General features: G+C 36.7%; 1 protein-coding gene across 11 annotated transcripts in view; it reads left to right on the top strand.

Annotated features, from left to right (window-relative positions):
• Window positions 1-18,808, top strand: part of DOCK7 (dedicator of cytokinesis 7) — a 186,164-nt gene that overhangs the window by 140,825 nt on the left and 26,531 nt on the right. For all 11 annotated transcript variants that reach the window (XM_036352881.1, XM_036352879.1, XM_036352876.1 and 8 more), the window contains 6 exons: window positions 3,653-3,749; window positions 6,644-6,740; window positions 7,549-7,683; window positions 9,032-9,184; window positions 17,303-17,461; window positions 18,121-18,221. In XM_036352881.1, coding sequence (XP_036208774.1) covers window positions 3,653-3,749; window positions 6,644-6,740; window positions 7,549-7,683; window positions 9,032-9,184; window positions 17,303-17,461; window positions 18,121-18,221 — 742 coding nt within the window. The remainder of the gene's footprint in view (window positions 1-3,652; window positions 3,750-6,643; window positions 6,741-7,548; window positions 7,684-9,031; window positions 9,185-17,302; window positions 17,462-18,120; window positions 18,222-18,808) is intronic.

The raw sequence follows: 18,808 nt of genomic DNA, 5'->3' as shown, positions 1-18,808 counted from the left end.
TGAGCTGAAGGTACAAAGATTTTCTTGCCTGCACATATGTATAGCCTCTTCCATTAACAGCATCATTAATGAACCGACACTGACACATCATAATCACACAGAGTCTATATAGGGTTCACTCTTGGAGTCATAAATTCTATGTAGCATCTCCTTTTATTCTTAAAAGTTTCCTAGTTTGCACAATGAATTAATGTACCCTGTATCTAAGGCAAAGATAATGGCCATCAAACTCAAATATCAGGGAGAAGAAACAGTTAGTTGCGTTAGAGGCCTGATTCTAATCCCAGGTCTGCTAACCATTAGCCATATAATTTTGACCAAGTCACTTAATCTCCCCACTTTCCTTTTCCTCATTTACTTGTTATAGTTTGGAGAATTTAAAAGATAGTATAACTAACTGAGCTTATCATCTTTGTAGTGACCATGTGTGTAAACATTTCATAAATTCTAAAGTGACATGTAAATGATATTGTTGCTGTGAACTCCTTAAGGTCAGGGTATGGCTTAGTCATCTGTGTACATGACACATGCTAATAGCCCCATGTATATTTGTTGACTTAAAATATGACTATACATTTATAAGTATACTAGGGGCCCAGTGCACAAATTCGTGCACCTTGAAAGGAACTGTGGGCTGCGAGGCTGTGGTGGGCACAGGGGCAGGTCTCAGCCCATCCTCCACACCCCCGCCCAGCCCCTCCCACTGTGGCCCTCAGTCCCCTCTCTGCCAACAGCCCCGCTCCTGCTGCCGCTGATCCCACAAGCTGGCAGCGCCGGCCCCACTCGCACCCACTGTTGGTGCAGAGCAATTCTGGCCAGCGCCAGCAGCGGTGTGAGCAGGGCCAGCACTGTCAGTGGGTGCAAGTGGCGGCTGCTGCCCCCATTGCCCCTCAGAAGCAGGGGGAGGTGGAAAAGCCCTCAGGGGTGATCGAGACCGGTAGCCACCACTCGCACCTGCTGACAGCGTCAAGAGATTGGGACTGGCTCCGGGCATCAGCAGCAGGTGCGAGCAGTGGCTCCAGCGCTGGCAGTGGGTGTGAGCGGGGCTAGCGCCAGCAGCAAGTGCAAGTACCAGGCGGGACCGCAGTGTTCGGGAGCAAAGAATTTTCAGTAACCACCAGAGGCTTACCCCGATGACAGCTACCGGCACCCTGACTTGGTCTGGCGCCCCCACTCATCTGCTCCACCATCCCACCGAGGCCAACACCTGCCACATTCTGCACTCTGCTGCCTGCTGCCAACACCTGCCATGTTCCACGTGCACCCCCTGGTGGTCAGCGCACATCATAGTGACCAGTTGTTTGGTTGTTCTGCCATTTGGTCTATTTGCATATTAGGGTTTTATATATATATTTAGATTCTTTATTTATTGTTTTCCAAAATGCTGTTACCATGGTGATCATTTATTTAAGTGAACTTAAATATTCTTTATATGCTATGTATGTTTGGAATTTAATAATGAAAAAGATAAAGTCTTTGCCTTTAATGGAATTAATAGATCACCGATTTTTTCACTGTAGTTATATATAATTCAAAATGTACCTATGTATTTTTTAATTCATTTATTATGTAAAACAATCTTCTAAAAAGGCATGAAAATTAACTTTCAAGTAGGTCATTTAATTATTACCAAAATCTAATGTATATTATCCTCATCTTTAAGATGAAGAAAATAAAACTCATAGAGATAAATAACTTGCCTTAGATCATAAACTAAGTGACAGAAGCAGGATCTTTTGACTTCCAATTTAGTGTTCTTCATATTATACTACAGCTCTTTCTGAAGTTTATTGTTGGAAAGGTGAAACTATTAACTAATATGTAACTAATATGTTACAATTTATGAAATGTTTACACATTTCCTTTCTTGTTTCTCCAATTTGTGAAATGTTTACAGAACTTTAGAATTGATGAAATGTTTACACATATGGTCTCTACAGAGTTAGTTACACTACCTTTTAAATTCTCCAAACTACCACAAAAATATGTTACATTTTTAAACCTGTGGCCTTAAGACAGCTATCATTATTTGAATTAAGAACTGAAGCTCTGTTTGTGGAATTTAAAACAAATAGCCCTAGCCAGTTTGGCCAGGGTATAGAGCGTTGACTTGCAGACTGAAGGGTCCCGGGTTCAATTTTGGTCAAGGGCACGTAACTCGGTTGCTGGCTCGAAACTAATGTTATATGTCAATTATATCTCAATTTAAAAAAAGAATTGAACTTCTTGTTTTTAAAAAATTAGGCCTTTGTAATTCTTATTTGCATTTTGACATTTAAGCTAGGTTATCTAATGATAGACCTTCTTAACTAAAGAGATAAAACAGTTTCATGAAAAAAAGTTTATGATAAAAATGTAAATAGACTACACATTTATTTAGTTTAACTATCTTAATATAGGCATATCATTCTTGTTTTCTTTTTTTAAATTTCTTAAAGATAGAAATTTTAAAATTAAAAAGAGGTAAGTAGAGAAGGAAAGAAAGAGACGGGAAGGGAGAGAAAGCAGAAGAAATATCCAGACATGTCCTTTATTGTGTGGCAAATTACATTTTTTTCTCAGTATTTTTTAAATTAGTATTTGAACTCTGAATTTTGACTTTCATTAGCTTCTCATTGAAAGCCTAAAATCATGGCATTCTATTGTTTAAGTATTTTTATATTTCTGCACAATTCCCAATGCCTTCTCCACTTCTGCTGGATTTGTATAAATCAGTTCTATTGCTACTGCCCCTTGAAAGAGTCTATGCGATTCAGTCCACCTTCCATCCTAGAAACCTCCTGGGAGAAAGCCCGTTTTCTCTTGCTCTGCTTTCCGTTGTCCAAAAGAAGTAATTACTCTAGGAATTATCCTTATTTTCTTTCTTTATCAAACAAAAACTTATTGAGCACTGACAATGTGCCAGAAACTTTGTCAGCCTCAAACATTAAGTGCTGGATAAGTAAACAATCTTTGTTCTTAGTAGTTTATAGTCTTGTATTTGTAAGTGCTATGGAGAAAAGTAAAGCAGATTAAGAGGAAAAGAAGTTGGAGAGTTGGGAAAGGCCTTTCTGTGGAGGTAAGGAATGATTGGCCAGTGAAAATTTGGGACGAACAATCTGGCAGAAGGAAAAACAACCCTTAGACAGGTTCTAAATCAGGAGCATATATTCAGAATGCAACACACACACACACACACACACACACACACACACTGTATGTGTGTGTGTGTGTGTGTGTGTGTGTGTATATATATAACATATATAATATATATATAATATGTATAATATATATTATATGTATAATATACATATATAACTGTAGTGGTGCAAGCAAGAGGAATAATGGTAGGAAATAAGGTTATATCATGTTGAGCCATAGAAGCCATGGTTAAGATTTTGAGAAAGTCAGTATTAGAAAATGTGCTTATTTAAAAGGGTGTTGTTGTTGTTGTTGTTGTAATACATGTAGCAAACATATTTCTTCTGTAACTGTTATGAAAGCTTTGAATAAAAAGCACTATTGTCAGGTTTTTACATTGTTATTGAGGATAAAATGGCTGTGTATAAAATTATTAACATTGTGCAGTATTTCTTAACTGTTTGCAAGTATACACATAAGTGGTCCAGTTGAAATAACATTTTTAAAAATGGTTTTGAAATGTACTTGACAGAGAGAAGCCCATCTGGAAGTGCCTTTGGCAGTCAAGAAAATCTGAGATGGAGAAAGGATATGACTCACTGGCGGCAAAACACTGAGAAACTTGACAAGTAATATAACCTTCTATTTTATGTTAATGATAGGCTTGTTGAATTTCAGATGCAAGAGGAAAAATGACTAATTTTAATGTTATTTATGTATATGTTAGGCATTCAAATCTTAGAAGAAAAAATTATTGTACTTAATTTTTAAATTAAAGATTTAAACAGATTTGGAGCAAGAATTTTTAATGTGGTACAGTAAAGCATAATGTTATATATCTTAAATGTTACCCCATTTTCCCCTTCGAAAGTTGCATTCTAGAACATTTTAGAATATATTTTGGGTGTCACACTTAACTAAATATTTCAAGCATTACCAAAAATTAGAAAACTATTATTTGCCCTCTTGGAGCCTAAAATACAATTAAAGGAAGACAAAACACTCTGAGTCTTCTGGTTCTAGCATGGAGGCAAGCCAGGTAAAAAAACAACCGAAAATGCACTACCATGAGTCCAGGAGCCTAAAGGACTACACCGTCAGTGTAAAGAGAACTAGAAATGAACCCTTCTCACTGCCTAGGTGACTGCAGGTAAAATTGTGTGGCTTGAAACTTGGCATTGAATTAAGGGGCTAAATATTTTCTCTTGACAATTTGTAATTACAAGTTAGCCCTCAAGTAGCTTGACTGGCCCGAAAACTTTAGAATATGGTGACCAGCTCATTCAGGTTTTCCTAGTACTCCTGATTTTTAGCACTGAATGTTTCATATCCCAGGGACCCCCTCAGTCCTGTCCTTAAGCAAACCAAGATGATTGGTCACTCTGTCCGAAACCATCTTCAGCCCAAGAGTTAGAGGATTCTTACAAATAAACTTCCAGAAATATTAGTTCACAGCAGTGAACTCATAAAACACAGAAAGCAAGGCCCTATGCAAGCCAGTAGAGAAAAAACAGTAACAGCAGACTCAGTACCATATAGATGAGAGTCTGGAATTATCAGAAATTCTTAGTCTCTTTAGGCTGCTATAACAAAATACCATTTGCTGGGGCCACTTATAAACAACAGAAATTTATTTCTCACAGTTCTGGGAGCTGGGAAGTTCAAGATCATGGCACCAGCAGATTTGCTGTCCGACCCTCTCCCAGGTTACAGACTTCTCTCTCGCTATGTCCTCATATGGTGGAAAGGCAAACAGATTCCCCAGGGCCTCTTTTATAAAAGCACTAATCCTATTCCCAAGACCTCTTCCCCTCATGACCTTTGCCTCACCTCCTAATACCATTAGCTTGGGCATTAGATTTTCAACTTAAGAGTGTAGTGGGGACACAAATATTCAGACCAAAGCAGATAGTGAGTATAAAATTAGTATGCTAAAATTTTTGAGCTTAGAGTGTTCATTTTTCTCCTTTGTCTGCTTAAGTCCATTTCTTTGATTACTTTTCCACATATGTTGTGGAATTCACAAAGCAGTCAGCATATATTGCTTTATTTCTGCATTTGTATAATGTTCTTTCTGCTTATCTTGCCGTGTTCTAGGGAAGCTGTTTTTTAGTGTTTTCCTGATTCTTTTTGTTTAAACCATATATATATATTTAAATATATTTTTATTGATTTCAGAGAGGAAAAGTGAGGGAGAGAGAGAGAGAGAAACAGCAATGATGACAGAGAATCATTGATCAGCTGCCTCCTACATGTCCCCTACTGGGGATGGGCCACCAGCACGGTCAAATGTCCGTGACTGGAATCGAACATGGGACCCTTCAGTCCACAGGCCAGCGCTCTATCCACTGAGACAAACCAGCTAGGGCTATACCATATTTTTGTCATGTTTCTTTACAGAAGTCTTTCTGGATTTTAAGTTTGAACAATGCATTATTTTCTTTTTCAATTTAATTCTAACTATGCTGTATTTTCTCTTTAATTTGTAAAATGTAAACTCATGGACTTTTCTCTTTAATGGTAGTAATAAAGATTCAGAGACTTAAACATCTAAGAACTTCAGTAAGTTAGCATTTAGTATGTCCTTGTATTTTTGCTTTGATTTTGTGTATTGTTTTGTCTATTTAGATTTAATATATAATTCCTATATATTTATTGCTACTAAAACAAATCTCAACTTTACCCATAAATCATTTATAGTTCTTTTTAAATTTTATTTATTTATTTATTTATTTTTAAATGTATTTTATTGATTTTTTACAGAGAGGAAGGGAGAGGGATAGAGAGTTAGAATCATCGATGAGAGAGAAACATCGATTAGCTGCCTCCTACACACCCCCTACTGGGGATGTGCCCACAACCAAGGTACATGCCCTTGACCAGAATCGAACCTGGGACCCTTCAGTCCGCAGGCCGACGCTCCATCCACTGAGCCAAACTGGTTAGGACTAAATTTTTTATTTTTATTACATAATACTTTTGTGTATATTAGATAGTCAAGTAAATGACTTGATTGGCATCAGATGTTTTATTTCTAATGCGTGATTCCATCCAGAGTTTCATTGAAGAGCTAATTTATTTTCTGCATCAAAATTTAAAATTTTTGAAACTTTAGGGGGGAAAAGTACATTTATCCTTTAACATTTTGAATAATGCTACATGAAGCAGCCCTAAATGCAAGCCCACATAGCACCACCTAGTGTCTATTCCACGCAGAATAAAACACTTTCCTGTGTTTGCTGTTATCTCTGGAAGCTAAGTATTTCTGCTTTCAGTGGCATCGTGATAAAATGTGTATAGGAATGGTCAACAAAATGTAGGGTAAAACAAAACATTAATATGTAAAATATTGCCTTTTCCCTTATTCTCTTATAATTTTCAATTCAGGCAAATACTGAAAAATGGTTCCAAGTTTTGTTTCGTTTTTTTATGAATCTTTAAGTCTTTTTTCGAATTGTGGATCTATTGTTTTGTTTTGTTTCTTTTTAACATAAATATAATTTCTTATACTATTTTGCATTAGGTCAAGAGCAGAGATTGAACATGAAGCACTGATTGATGGAAATCTGGCTACTGAAGCAAACTTGATCATTTTGGATACACTAGAGATTGTTGTCCAGGTAAGAACACAAAGGAGAGGAATTTAAAGTATAGATTTGGTTCCCTCGCTGGTTTTGTTCAATGGATAGAGTGTCAGCCTGTGGACTGAAGGGTCCTGGGTTCGATTCCGGTCAAGGGCACTTGCCAGGTGCAGGCTCGATCTCCAGTAGGGGGCGTGCAGGAGGCAGCTGATCAAAGATTCTCTCTCATCATTGATGTTTCTATCTCCTCCCTTCCTCTCTGAAATCAATGAAAATATATTTAAAAGAAAAAAAAAGTATAGATTTGGTAAATTGGGATTAGGGAAAAAGTATTTATTGAGCCATATAATTACATTTAAAATATAAGTAGTTCCTAAAAGTTACATCCTGGCTCTCCCTGCCCGCTTCATTTAAATCCTGCCCATTCTGTTTTTCCCTTTTTTCTTTTATCCAAATCCCGGAGCTCCTTTTTTTTTAAGTCCTCCTAGATCAGTGATGGCGACCTTTTGAGCTCGGCATGTCAGCATTTTGAAAAACCCTAACTTAACTCTGGTGCCGGGTCACATATAGAAATTTTTTGATATTTGCAACCATAGTAAAACAAAGATTTATATTTTTGATATTTATTTTATATATTTAAATGCCATTTAACAAAGAAAAATCAACCAAAAAAATGAGTTCGCATGTCACCTCTGACACGCGTGTCATAGGTTCGCCATCACTGTCCTAGATCTTATATTATCATTTTCCTATTTTAAAAACAGTATTTGTTTGTGTATACATATTCTGTCTCCTTAACCAAATTGCAAGTACATCTCTTTTTTATTTATCTATCTTTAAATTGCAGACAGTTTCTGTAACAGAATCCAAAGAGAGCATCCTTGGCGGGGTGCTGAAAGTGCTACTACATAGTATGGCTTGTAACCAAAGTGCAGTTTATCTACAACACTGTTTTGCTACACAGAGGGCCCTGGTTTCAAAGGTAGGTTAATTTTGTTCCTTTAGTCTTATTCGACTTCATTAACATTGTCTAAAATCATTTGACATGTTCATTGGTTAATGTATTTATATTTAAAGTTTTTATAGAAACCCAAGACCCTTGAGTCTTCTTTGTCTCTCTTTTATTATTTGCCTTTTGGAATTCTTATTTGGATCACCTTTAACCAGTTTCTGGCTTAAAAAATTAATTTTGATGTGGAGAAAGGCCTAAAATTAATAGCTAATTTTAAATTTGGGGCTTTCCTTATTTCTTGTACTGCCTGTTCCTTATTAACTTGATAAATCAAGAATTCAATGAATAAGTAGTTCAGTCCATTCAATTTAAATTAACTTAAAATATGGTGAATGGAAAATAAAGTACATTTGTTTGTTCTAGGACTTCAAATACTTATTTTCTACATTCGTTTCCTCCGAAAAATTTGTATATTCTTAAATCTCAAAGGTAGCTATTTCTTTTCTTTTTTTTTTATATAGTATTACAGATATCTCCCATTCGCCCCATCCTTACTTCCCTCCTCTCAGCTCCTCCCTAACACTCCCAGATCTTCACTTCCCTATTGCCCATGTCCATGGGCTATACGTATAAGTATATAAGGTCTTTGGTTTATCTCTTCTCGTCCCCTCAACCCCACATCGAGGTATGTCAGTCTGTTCCTCCATGCTTAGGTCTTATTTTTTGGTCAATTCTTTTTGTTCATTAGATTCCACAAATAAGTGAGATCATATTCAAAGGTAGCTATTTCATTTTATACATCTTATAAGATGGAATACAGAGCTGTTGATGAAACTTAACCAGTGAAAATAACTTATAGTACTATTTTGTAATAATAAAAACATATTACAGAATTATACATGTTTGTTACTATATCAAGTGTTTTATGGGCATTATCTGATATAAGATAGTCATACAACCCCATGTAAATAATATTATTAGGCTCATTTTCTCGATGAGAAAACTTGTCCAAGGTCACACTGCTACAAGCTAGTCAGTGCCATAGTTAGTATTCAAACCCAGTCTGTCTGACTCTGGTCCACATTATTAACCACTAGAGGCCTAGTGCATGAAATCCATGCATGGGTAGGGTCCTGCCAGCTGGGGCCTTCCTTCGTTCCATGCTACCCCCTGGTGTTCAGCGCACATCATAGTGAGCGATCGAACTGCCGGTCAGTCAAACTCACGAGGGGATACCTTGCATATTAGCCTTTATATATATATATATATAGATAGATTAGCAAATATTATCCCTTCACCATTCTTTTGATTCTTGGCTATACTAACAAATCTCTAGTTCAGGCTACATAACTTAAATGTTGGTGTTGTTTTTTTACAGTTCCCTGAACTCCTGTTTGAAGAAGAGACAGAACAGTGTGCTGATTTATGCCTCCGGCTTCTCCGACACTGTAGCAGTAGCATCAGTACAATACGGTCACATGCTAGTGCCTCCCTTTATCTACTGATGAGACAAAACTTTGAAATAGGGAATGTAAGTATTTTGCCTCTGGATTCATAATGGAATATAACTCCTGCAGCTGTCTTTTTTATGGATTTGGGGAGAAGAATGGAATTGTTTTACGTATTTTGAGCCTAATCCTAGACTATCTTGATAGTTCTCATTCTATGGATATCTTATAAAAATTCAAATCCTTAATTTTGTTTTCTATATTAAAAAATAACATACAGCCCTAGTGGTTTGGCTCAGTGAATAGAGCGTTGGCCTGCAAACTGAAAGGTCCCGGGTCCGATTCTGGTCAAGGGCACATGCCCATGTTGTGGACTTGATCCCCAGTGGGGGACTTGAAAGAGGCAGCTGATCCATGATTCTCTCTTATCATGGATGTTTCTGTCTCTCTCTCCCTCTTCCTTCCTCTCTGAAATCAATAAAAATGTATTAAAAAAAATAACATGCAGTAGTAAACTTTGAATATAAATCTATGTTGAGTCCTTACCGGTTTGGCTCAGTGGATAGAGCGTTGGCCTGTGGACTGAAAGGTCCCAGGTTCAATTCCAGTCAAGGGCATGTACCTTGGTTGCAGGCACATCCCCAGTAGGGGGTGTGCAGGAGGCAGCTGATCAGTGTTTTTCTCCCATGGATTTTTCTAACTCTCTATCCCTCTCCCTTCTTCTCTGTAAAAAATCAATAAAATATATTTTAAAATAAATAAATCTATGTTGAGCTGTTATAAATTTTAATTGTTATCATTAAGTAAAATGAAAGAGAGAGAGAGAGAGAGAGAGAATATGCAGATTAGACCGGGATGCTGTAACAGGTCACGACCAGACAGGAGGAAGTTGCACGTGCAGGTGAGGCCCGGGCGGAGACGGAGACGGAGGGGGCCTGCCTGAGCCGGTACAGTGGCTCGGGCGGCCCCGGAGCGGGCACAGGCAGGGGGGTCGGGGGACGCTGCAAGTGTCAGGCGTGGGTCCCAGCCCCCTGTGGCACCGGTCGGGCTTGACTCCTGCGGCAGCCGGTGTGAGTCAGGTGAGGGTCCTGTACCCCGGCGGAGGTGCGATTTCAGTCACACGCTGGGCCTCTAGTAATAAAGAAAATTAAATGTTTAAATATCTTGCTTGATATTTTATGATTATATGCCAGACTGAGGAATTCCATTTTTTCATTTAAGTATTTATTTGATAATACATTCATGTTTGTATTTTTTATTTTAGTTTTTTGTGTGTGGTATTTTTTTTGTTTGTTTTTTTTAGTCAGATGTTTAATTCACTCAGGTAAGTATTTAAAAATTAAATTTTAGAATTTTTCTTTGAGCACTGTTTTGGGTATCTTATTGGGTCTGATATGTAGTATTTTCTTTTAATCCAAACAGTTGATAATCCTTTTTGTTTTAAAGTTTTTTAAATTATTTTTTTTTAAATATTGATTTTAGAGAGAGAAAGAGAGGGGAGCAGGGAGGGAGAGAGAGAAAGAGAAACATTTATGTTATTTATACATTCATTGGTTGATTCTCATATGTGCCCTAACCTGGGATCAAACCCACAACCTAAACATTTTAGAACGATGCTCTAACCAGCTAACCTACCTAGGTAGGGCTTGTTTTTAAAATTCTTGGTTTTTGTTGTTGTTGTTTTAAATAATGTATTTATAGGTTTTAGAGAGAAAGAAAGGGAGAGAGATAGAAACATGGATCCACTGCCTTCTGCGGCCCCTGCTGGGGATTAAGCCTGCAACCTGGGCATGTGCCCTGACCAGAATCGAACCAGCAACCTCTTGGTGCATGGGATGATGCTCAATCCACTGAGCCACACTGGTCAGACATGTTTAAGTTTTGATGTTAGTTTTATTGCAGTGTGATCAAACATATATCTCTTTTGTACCGTGTGTGTTTGTGTGTTCATGTATGCAATGTTTTTGTAAATGTTACACAAGCATATAAAAAGAAGGGGTATTTCTTATTTTTAGAGCATTGAGTTAAACAAACAAAAATACCTTATTAATTACATTATTCTGTCTTTCTATATCCTTGTTTATTTTTGGTCCATTGCTGGACTGAGAAATGATTTTAAGCCTACAAATTATATATTTTTCTCCTTTAGCTCTTATTGGGTGAATTGATATTCATAACTATTACATCCTTTTTATGAATTATTATTCCCTTCAGAATTGAATAGGCTTTATTTTAAGCTTATTTTGGTCTAAATTCTACCTTGTATTAAGATACCTCTGATTTCTTTTTAATTTGAATCCTGTTCATTTTGTGTGCTTTTATCTTCCCTATACCTCTTATGTGTTCTTCAGTTACCTTTGTTTCTTTATTTTTACTTTTAAGAATCTGTTTTAGGTGTGCCTCTCATATACAAGATAGAATTTTTCTATGTAATACACTCTAAGTGAAGTAAATCTTTTCATATTTGCTATTATAACAAATATGTCCTTGAATTCTGTTGTATTATGTTATTATGCCTCCCCTTCTTTAAAAAAAATTTGTTGGTTGTTTTTACCTTGAACTATCTGCTTAGTTCACTTTATGTCTTGGGTATAATGTTTATTATATTCAGGAAAGTTTATATTGCTCTAACAATTACCTTTATCTAGTTATGTAATATCTTTAGTCATCTATTTTGTTAGACTATGAATTCTTAGTGGGGGTAATATTGCCACCAAGCAAGTACAAATTGGTTCTTGGGAAAGAAAAAAAAATCTTAACTATCACAATGGTTTGTAGCCTTACAAAGCACAGCCCTACCATTAGCATTTCACTCTTTAGTACAGTTGATCCTTGAACATCATAGATGTTAGGGGCACTGATCCCTGCACATTCAAAAATTCACGTATAACTTTAACTCCTCCCAAAACTTAACTACTACAGCCTACTGTTAAACGGAAGCCTTACCAATAACATAAACAGTTTATTAACACATATTTTGTATGTTATGTGTATTATGTGCTATATTCTTATAATAAAGTAAGCTAGGGAAAAGGAAATGTTATCAAAATCACAAGGAAAAGAAAATACATTCGCAGTATTTACTGAAAACAATTAATGTATGAGTTCAAACTTTTGTTCAAGGGTCAACTGTAGTTATTTCTCTCATTGGGTTTTATTGAGCAGCACTGGCATTAAGTTCATAGACAATAAAGAACAAAATATATGCAAAATTGGTGCTGCAAAACAATGGAGGATATATGGCTGTGATTTGGAGGGACTTTCAGTCAGTTGCGGGATCCTAATATCATATGGCAAGAGGTGGTCTATATGTGACTGTTGGCTTTCATTGGCTTCTTTATGGATGTTGTTTATGTTTGATCCTCAGTGCTTCTGTGTGTGGGTTGGGCTTCGAAATTTTTTTAAACTTTATTATTGAATTCAAAAAAGTTATTCAGCTTTATCATTAATTATGTCAAGTGCCAAAAGGAAAAATGTCAAACATAGCTGAATGAATATCAAGCAGCTAAATACTATTCTGTAGCTATTTTCTCAAGAAAGTTCTTGGGAAACTTTCCCAAGTTCTTGATTATTCAAAGTTGTTTCTACTTTTAAGACAGCAAGTGAAATTTTTGCCTCAGACTTTGAATAATAAAAAGGGCAAGAAAGCAAAACTTAAAACATAAAGAATACTTAATAGGATAAAAAAGGTACTTGGTTATCATTTTATTCTGGCATTAAATATTGTTGTAGAGCCATCTGAATATAGCCTGATATTTTCTTCCCTTTACATAAATTTTTCCCTCTCAGCTGCTCAAGTGATCTTTTTTCTTTTTTTAAAAAATATATTTTTATTGACTTCTGAGAGGAAGGCAGAGAGAGAGAGAGAGAAAGATCAATGATGCGAATCATTGATTGGCTGCCTCTTGCACGCCCCCTACTGGGGATTGAGCCCACAACCCAGGCATGTGCCCTTGACTGGAATCGAATCCAGGACCCTTCAGTCCACAGGCCAACGCTCTATCCACCGAGCCAAACCAGCTGGAGCAGTGATCCTTTTCTTTATATTTGAAATTAAATCCCTTTTGTAGAATATGTTATGGTGTTGACTGATTTTTGTTAATTTTCTCAGGCACATGTCTACTTTTAATTCACTTAGTTCAGAAAGTTTTCTTGAGTGTAGAACTGAATATTTGTTTTTTTCCAGGGTTTGGATATTTTTTTCTGCTTGCTACCAGTTATACATATGTTGGATCTGTTTTTGCTTTACCTTTTACCTATCATTTTCTCTTTCCTTTTTTAATACTTTATTTTTGTTAAAATATATTTTTATTGATTTCAGAGAGGAAGGGAAAGGGAGAGAGAGATAGAAACATCAATAATGAGAATCACTGATCAGCTGACTCCTGCACCCCCCATACTGGAGATAGAGCCTACAACCCAAGCATGTGCCCTGACCAGGGATCGAACTGTGACCTCCTGGTTCATAGGTCAACGCTCAACCATTGAGCCACGCCGCTGGGCTCCTTTCTTTTCTTTTTTTATTTTTTTTTTAACACTTTTTGAATTTCTATTCATTTTAGGTGCTTTTCTCTCCCCTGTACATACTTTTATGTTCTTTACATCTTTCTTTTACCGATTTTATCTTTTGTGTTTCTATTTCTTTTTCAAGTAGTGTCGACTCTCATGTGAACTCCTGTTTCATAATCACTTTCTGATTCTTGCTATCTTTCCTTAAATTTTTATTTCTGTCTTTTCCTTTGTAAAGTTAATGACTTCACACATTTTTTTATAATGTAAGGCGAAATATTTCATTAGAACTTTCATCTGTTTCATGACAGCATTTTTATAATAAGTGTTCTTTATCTGGTGAGTTTCACTGATCTTCTTTACCATTTTATTACTCAGTATAGAATAAGCTGGCCCAGGTATTTGTAGGCAAATTCTTTAAGAATGTATTTCTCATGGAACTTTGCTATTATACATACATCTTATCTAACTTTCTAAGTTTCTGGCCAATCTGTTTCTGTCCACTCCTCACAAATTTTTACTCTTTTACTTTTCAGGACAGATAGTTTTATCACTTCAAAATTAGTCTTTTATTTAAAAGAAGTGTTTTTTTCCCCATTATTTCTGGCATCTGTACCTTAGGATAAGTAGGTGAATAGAGCTTTTTAAATAATTAGAATGGCCTGGAGATAATGGAAGGAGACGGGGAAAGAGAAAAAGATACTTTTTAGCACTGCTTGATGATTATGGCTGGAAGAGAGAGTAATAAGAGAGAAAGTTATCATTGAAAAGGCCTAGAGTAAGGTTTCATAGGACAGATATTTGTTTTGTTTGTTATTGTAGTCTCAGTTCCCACCATGTAGTTTGACACATTTACTGAGTTGATACTTGAATTTTATCCTTAAAGCTATGCTCAGCAATTTAAGGAGAGATGTGTTTAGATTTGCATTTTAAGGAGAGATGTGTTTAGATTTGCATTTGACAAAAAATTTTCTGAAGCTATTTAGAAGATAGACTTGGGGGATAAGAGAAAAGGCAAAAAGATCAGTTAGGAAGTTATTACAGTAATTCAGGCAAGAAATGGTAAGGGTAGAAACTAAAGCAATGGCATTGGGCATGGAGAAAGAACAGATTGGAACAGATCAGGGAACTGTGAATTGGATTTATAGTATGAGTAATAAGGGAAGAGTGATTTCTAGATTTTTGGCTTGAATGAGTACATTTAATCAATAGGAAGAGAAAGTATTTTAGTGTTAAAATTGCGGTACCCATGAAACACATCCAGATAGAGCCATCTAGTAAAATATAATAGCCTGGAACTCTAGAGAAAAATATGAGCTATGAAGACATAGGCATGTATCTATACTAGTCAAAAGCAAAGAAATGGATGAGACTATTTAGAGTATGACAAGTAAAAAGGTTTCTTGCCAGGCTGGCGTGGCTCCGTGGTTGAGTGTTGACCTATGAACCAGGAGGTCACAGTTCTATTCCCGGTCAGGGCACGTGGAGGCTCAATCCCCAGTGGGGGGCATGCAGGAGGTCAATGATTCTCTCTCATCATTAATGCTTCTCTCTCTTCCTCTCTGAAATCAATTAAAAAATATATTTTTTTAAAGTTTCTTGACAGAATCTTTGGTATCAAAAGAGTGGATAAAAAATAGGAAAATCAGGATAAAGTGGTCCACTGAAGATAAGCTAGGAAATTTTAAGTAATACATTTACATATACAAAGATGTCAAATAGAATTTTGACAAAAATATCTTCAATTTGAAAATTACTATGTTATTATTGATAACCTCTTAAAAATAGTTTCATAGTGGGGGATGGTGAAACAAATAAATTTACACTAAAAATGGAAGAATATAAACTCTCTTATAGGCATTATTCTAAAGATTCTACTTTTAAGTTACTTTATGAATGATTTGTGTTAAATTATTTATGTCATAATAATGGACAATGAAATGGGCCAGAGTTTAAAGACCATATCTACCATTTAAGAATTTTGTAGTGGCCCTAGGTGATTTGGTTCCATGGATAGAGTATCAGCCTCCAGTCGTGGCACTGGAGGTCCCAGATTCAATTCCAGTCAAAGGTCCGTACCTTGGTTGCAGGCTTGATCCCCTGCCCTGGTCAGGGCATGTGCGGGAGGCAAGCAATCCACATGTTTCTCTCACATTGATGTTTCTCTCTCCCCCCCATCCCTTACACTCTTTCTAAAAGTCAATGGAAAAATATCCTCGGTTGAGGATTAACAGATTTTACCTTTTTATTTTATTTTTTTAAATTTTATTTATTTTTTAATATATTTTATTGATTTTTTTACAGAGAGGAAGGGAGAGGGATAGAGAGTTAGAAACATCAATGAGAGAGAAACACTGATCAGCTGCCTCCTGCACACCCCCTACTGGGGATGTGCCCGCAACCAAGGTACATGCCCTTGACCGGAATCGAACCTGGGACCTTTCAGTCCACAGGCCGATGCTCTATCCACTGAGCCAAACCAGTTAGGGCAAGGATTAACAAATAAAAAAAAAAAAGAATTTTGTGATGGTTGGTTAAGCTCTTTAGTCTGTAAAAATTGTGTTATTATTAATAACATTGTATATAATAAAAGCCTAACATGCTAAGTGTCTGGTCGTCTGGTGACCGGTTGACTGTTCAACCAATCTCAGTATAATATGCTAATGATATGCTAAGGCTGCTTAATCGCTCTCTATGACGTGCACTGACCACCAGGGTGCAGATGGTCTGACTCAGCCGTGGGCAAACTACGGCCCGCAGGCCGGATCCGGCCTGTTTGAGATGAATAAAACTAAAAAAAAAAAAGACCGTACCCTTTTATGTAATGATGTTTACTTTGAATTTATATTAGTTCACACAAACACTCCATCCATGCTTTTGTTCCGGCCCTCCAGTCCAGTTTAAGAACCCATTGTGGCCCTCGAGTCAAAAAGTTTGCCCACCCCTGGCTCTGACTGGTAGGTTAGCTTGCTGCTGGGGTCCGGCCAATTGGGACTGAGCAAGATGTGCCGGACATCCCTGGAGCTCTCCCCCGGTCCTTTTCCGGCTGGCCAACCTCCCGTGTCTCTACGGCCAACCCCAATCGGGACTGGGCAAGATGAGGCCGGACACATCCTGGAGCCCTCCCCAGCCCGATCGTGCACCACAAGGGTCCCTCAGCCTGGCCTGCGCCCTCTCACAATCCAGGACCACTCGGGGGATGTCGGAGAGCCAGTTTCAGCCCAATCCCACAAGCCACTCCCTTCAAGAGGCTCTCCCCTCCTATTCCCCTTGTGCCACTCCTCGAGTGGGGCCAGGATGAGCGGGAGCGGCAGGTAGGAGCTGCAGGCAGTGTTGGATTTCGGGTTTCAGCCATATCCCCACAGGCCACCCAGAGGGGCCCCACCTGTGCACAAATTCGTGCTCTGGGCCTTTAGTATTTCATAATAGGTCAATGTTAAGTCTAGGCACAACTTCTAATTTAACTGTAAAACATGGCACTTTTTAAAACCCTGTTCTGTAGCATAGTGTTCACAGCAAAATTGTAAGTTTTATGTTCTTTTTAAAATAAGATTTTAATACGCAGATCTCATTACTTTTTAAAAGTATTTTGCTTAGAGTGGTATTTTTTTTCACTAACTAACCTTTTCTTTTAGACTGTTCCTTTAAGCTCTCCTATATTAAATGGTAACCTGACAATTTCTCTGTTACAGAACTTTGCCAGGGTTAAAATGCAGGTAACCATGTCACTATCTTCCTTGGTGGGTACATCTCAGAATTTTAATGAAGAATTCTTAAGACGTTCTTTGAAGACTATCTTGACCTATGCTGAAGAAGATCTAGAATTGAGAGAAACAACCTTTCCTGACCAGGTCAGAAATGCCACTTTCTAGATCATTAATTGAAAAAGGATTGTACAATAGGCACTTTTCCAAACTGTTAAATCAATCTTTGTTTTTTACTGGAGGAACCTGTATTTTTCTTTCAATCCACATATCATATGCCATAGACAGGGATGAATTTTTTATTTCAATAAGCTACTCTTCCTTCTTGGATTAAATAAAGAAGGGTTTAATTCTGTGTATTTGTCACAGAAAGAACAGTAGACAGGCAGTATGGGCAACCAAAAAGTTTTATGATGAAACGTTATTTCCACTTATTATTGAAATAGTAATTTGCCTTAAAAACTAGAGTTTTCTACAAACTACCTTTTGGGAGAATCAGAAACATAGGAGAGAATTATATTTCGTATTCTTTTTTATATCTATTCTATCCCTATATTTTATTTCTACTTATAGTTCTACTTGTTTCCAACTGAAAGAACTGAAAAAAACAAACAAACAGTCTGCTGAGGAATTTGTGGAAAGTTTAGTACCCTTACCCCACCATACTCCAGCAATTCCACTCTTAACTATATCAATTATTTGTTTTGAAATCTTCAGATACTCTTCGGAAATATCTTCTAAACTAATTTAGTAATTGTGAATGAATGGCAATTGAAGAATGTTTTTCATATAATTCTCTGTTGCAGGTCCAAGATTTGGTTTTCAATCTTCATATGATCCTTTCTGATACTGTTAAAATGAAGGAACACCAGGAGGATCCTGAAATGTTGATTGATCTAATGTACAGGTACCATTTGTTTGAATCACTTATAATAGCTTCTATAATGGGCTTAAATTAGTAAGACACAGGAAACATTAGATAAAAAAATACAAATATTAAGTGATTTCCTAATGGTAGATTGAAAAGTAAAAATGCACTTTTTTTAGGCTGCTTTTTTACATCCCTTGTGTACCCCTTCTTTTAAGAACTATACATAATTGTTGAGTATATTTATTGATTGTCAAAAAACGAGAGGGTTTTAAAAAATAATCAGAACACATTTAACACCTTGGCGTCTTGCGCCCTAGACTTCCTAAGAAGGCTCAAGAACCCTATTTTAAATGTAAAAATCAATCCTTTAGTAATATTTATCATAACCATTTTCCTGACTATAAATATGCTTATGCTATAGATTATGTCTAGGGGCACATTTTGAGAATTTTGTAATTCCTATTATATGATGAAAGATGTCAGTAAAACTTGAGGCTTTTTCTTTGCCACAGGACCCTCTCTTTTCACAGTTTTGGAGTTCTTTAAAGAGCGTAAATAAGACAAATATATTTATAAGTCTTTTTTTCTTGAATATAAAACGTCTTTATGTTTTTTCATAATGA

This window comes from Myotis myotis, unplaced genomic scaffold (assembly GCF_014108235.1).
Source record: "Myotis myotis isolate mMyoMyo1 unplaced genomic scaffold, mMyoMyo1.p scaffold_m19_p_2, whole genome shotgun sequence".
Taxonomy (NCBI): Eukaryota; Metazoa; Chordata; class Mammalia; order Chiroptera; family Vespertilionidae; genus Myotis; species Myotis myotis.
Note: the sequence above shows the minus strand (reverse complement) of the source record. Positions and strands in the feature narration are given on the sequence as shown.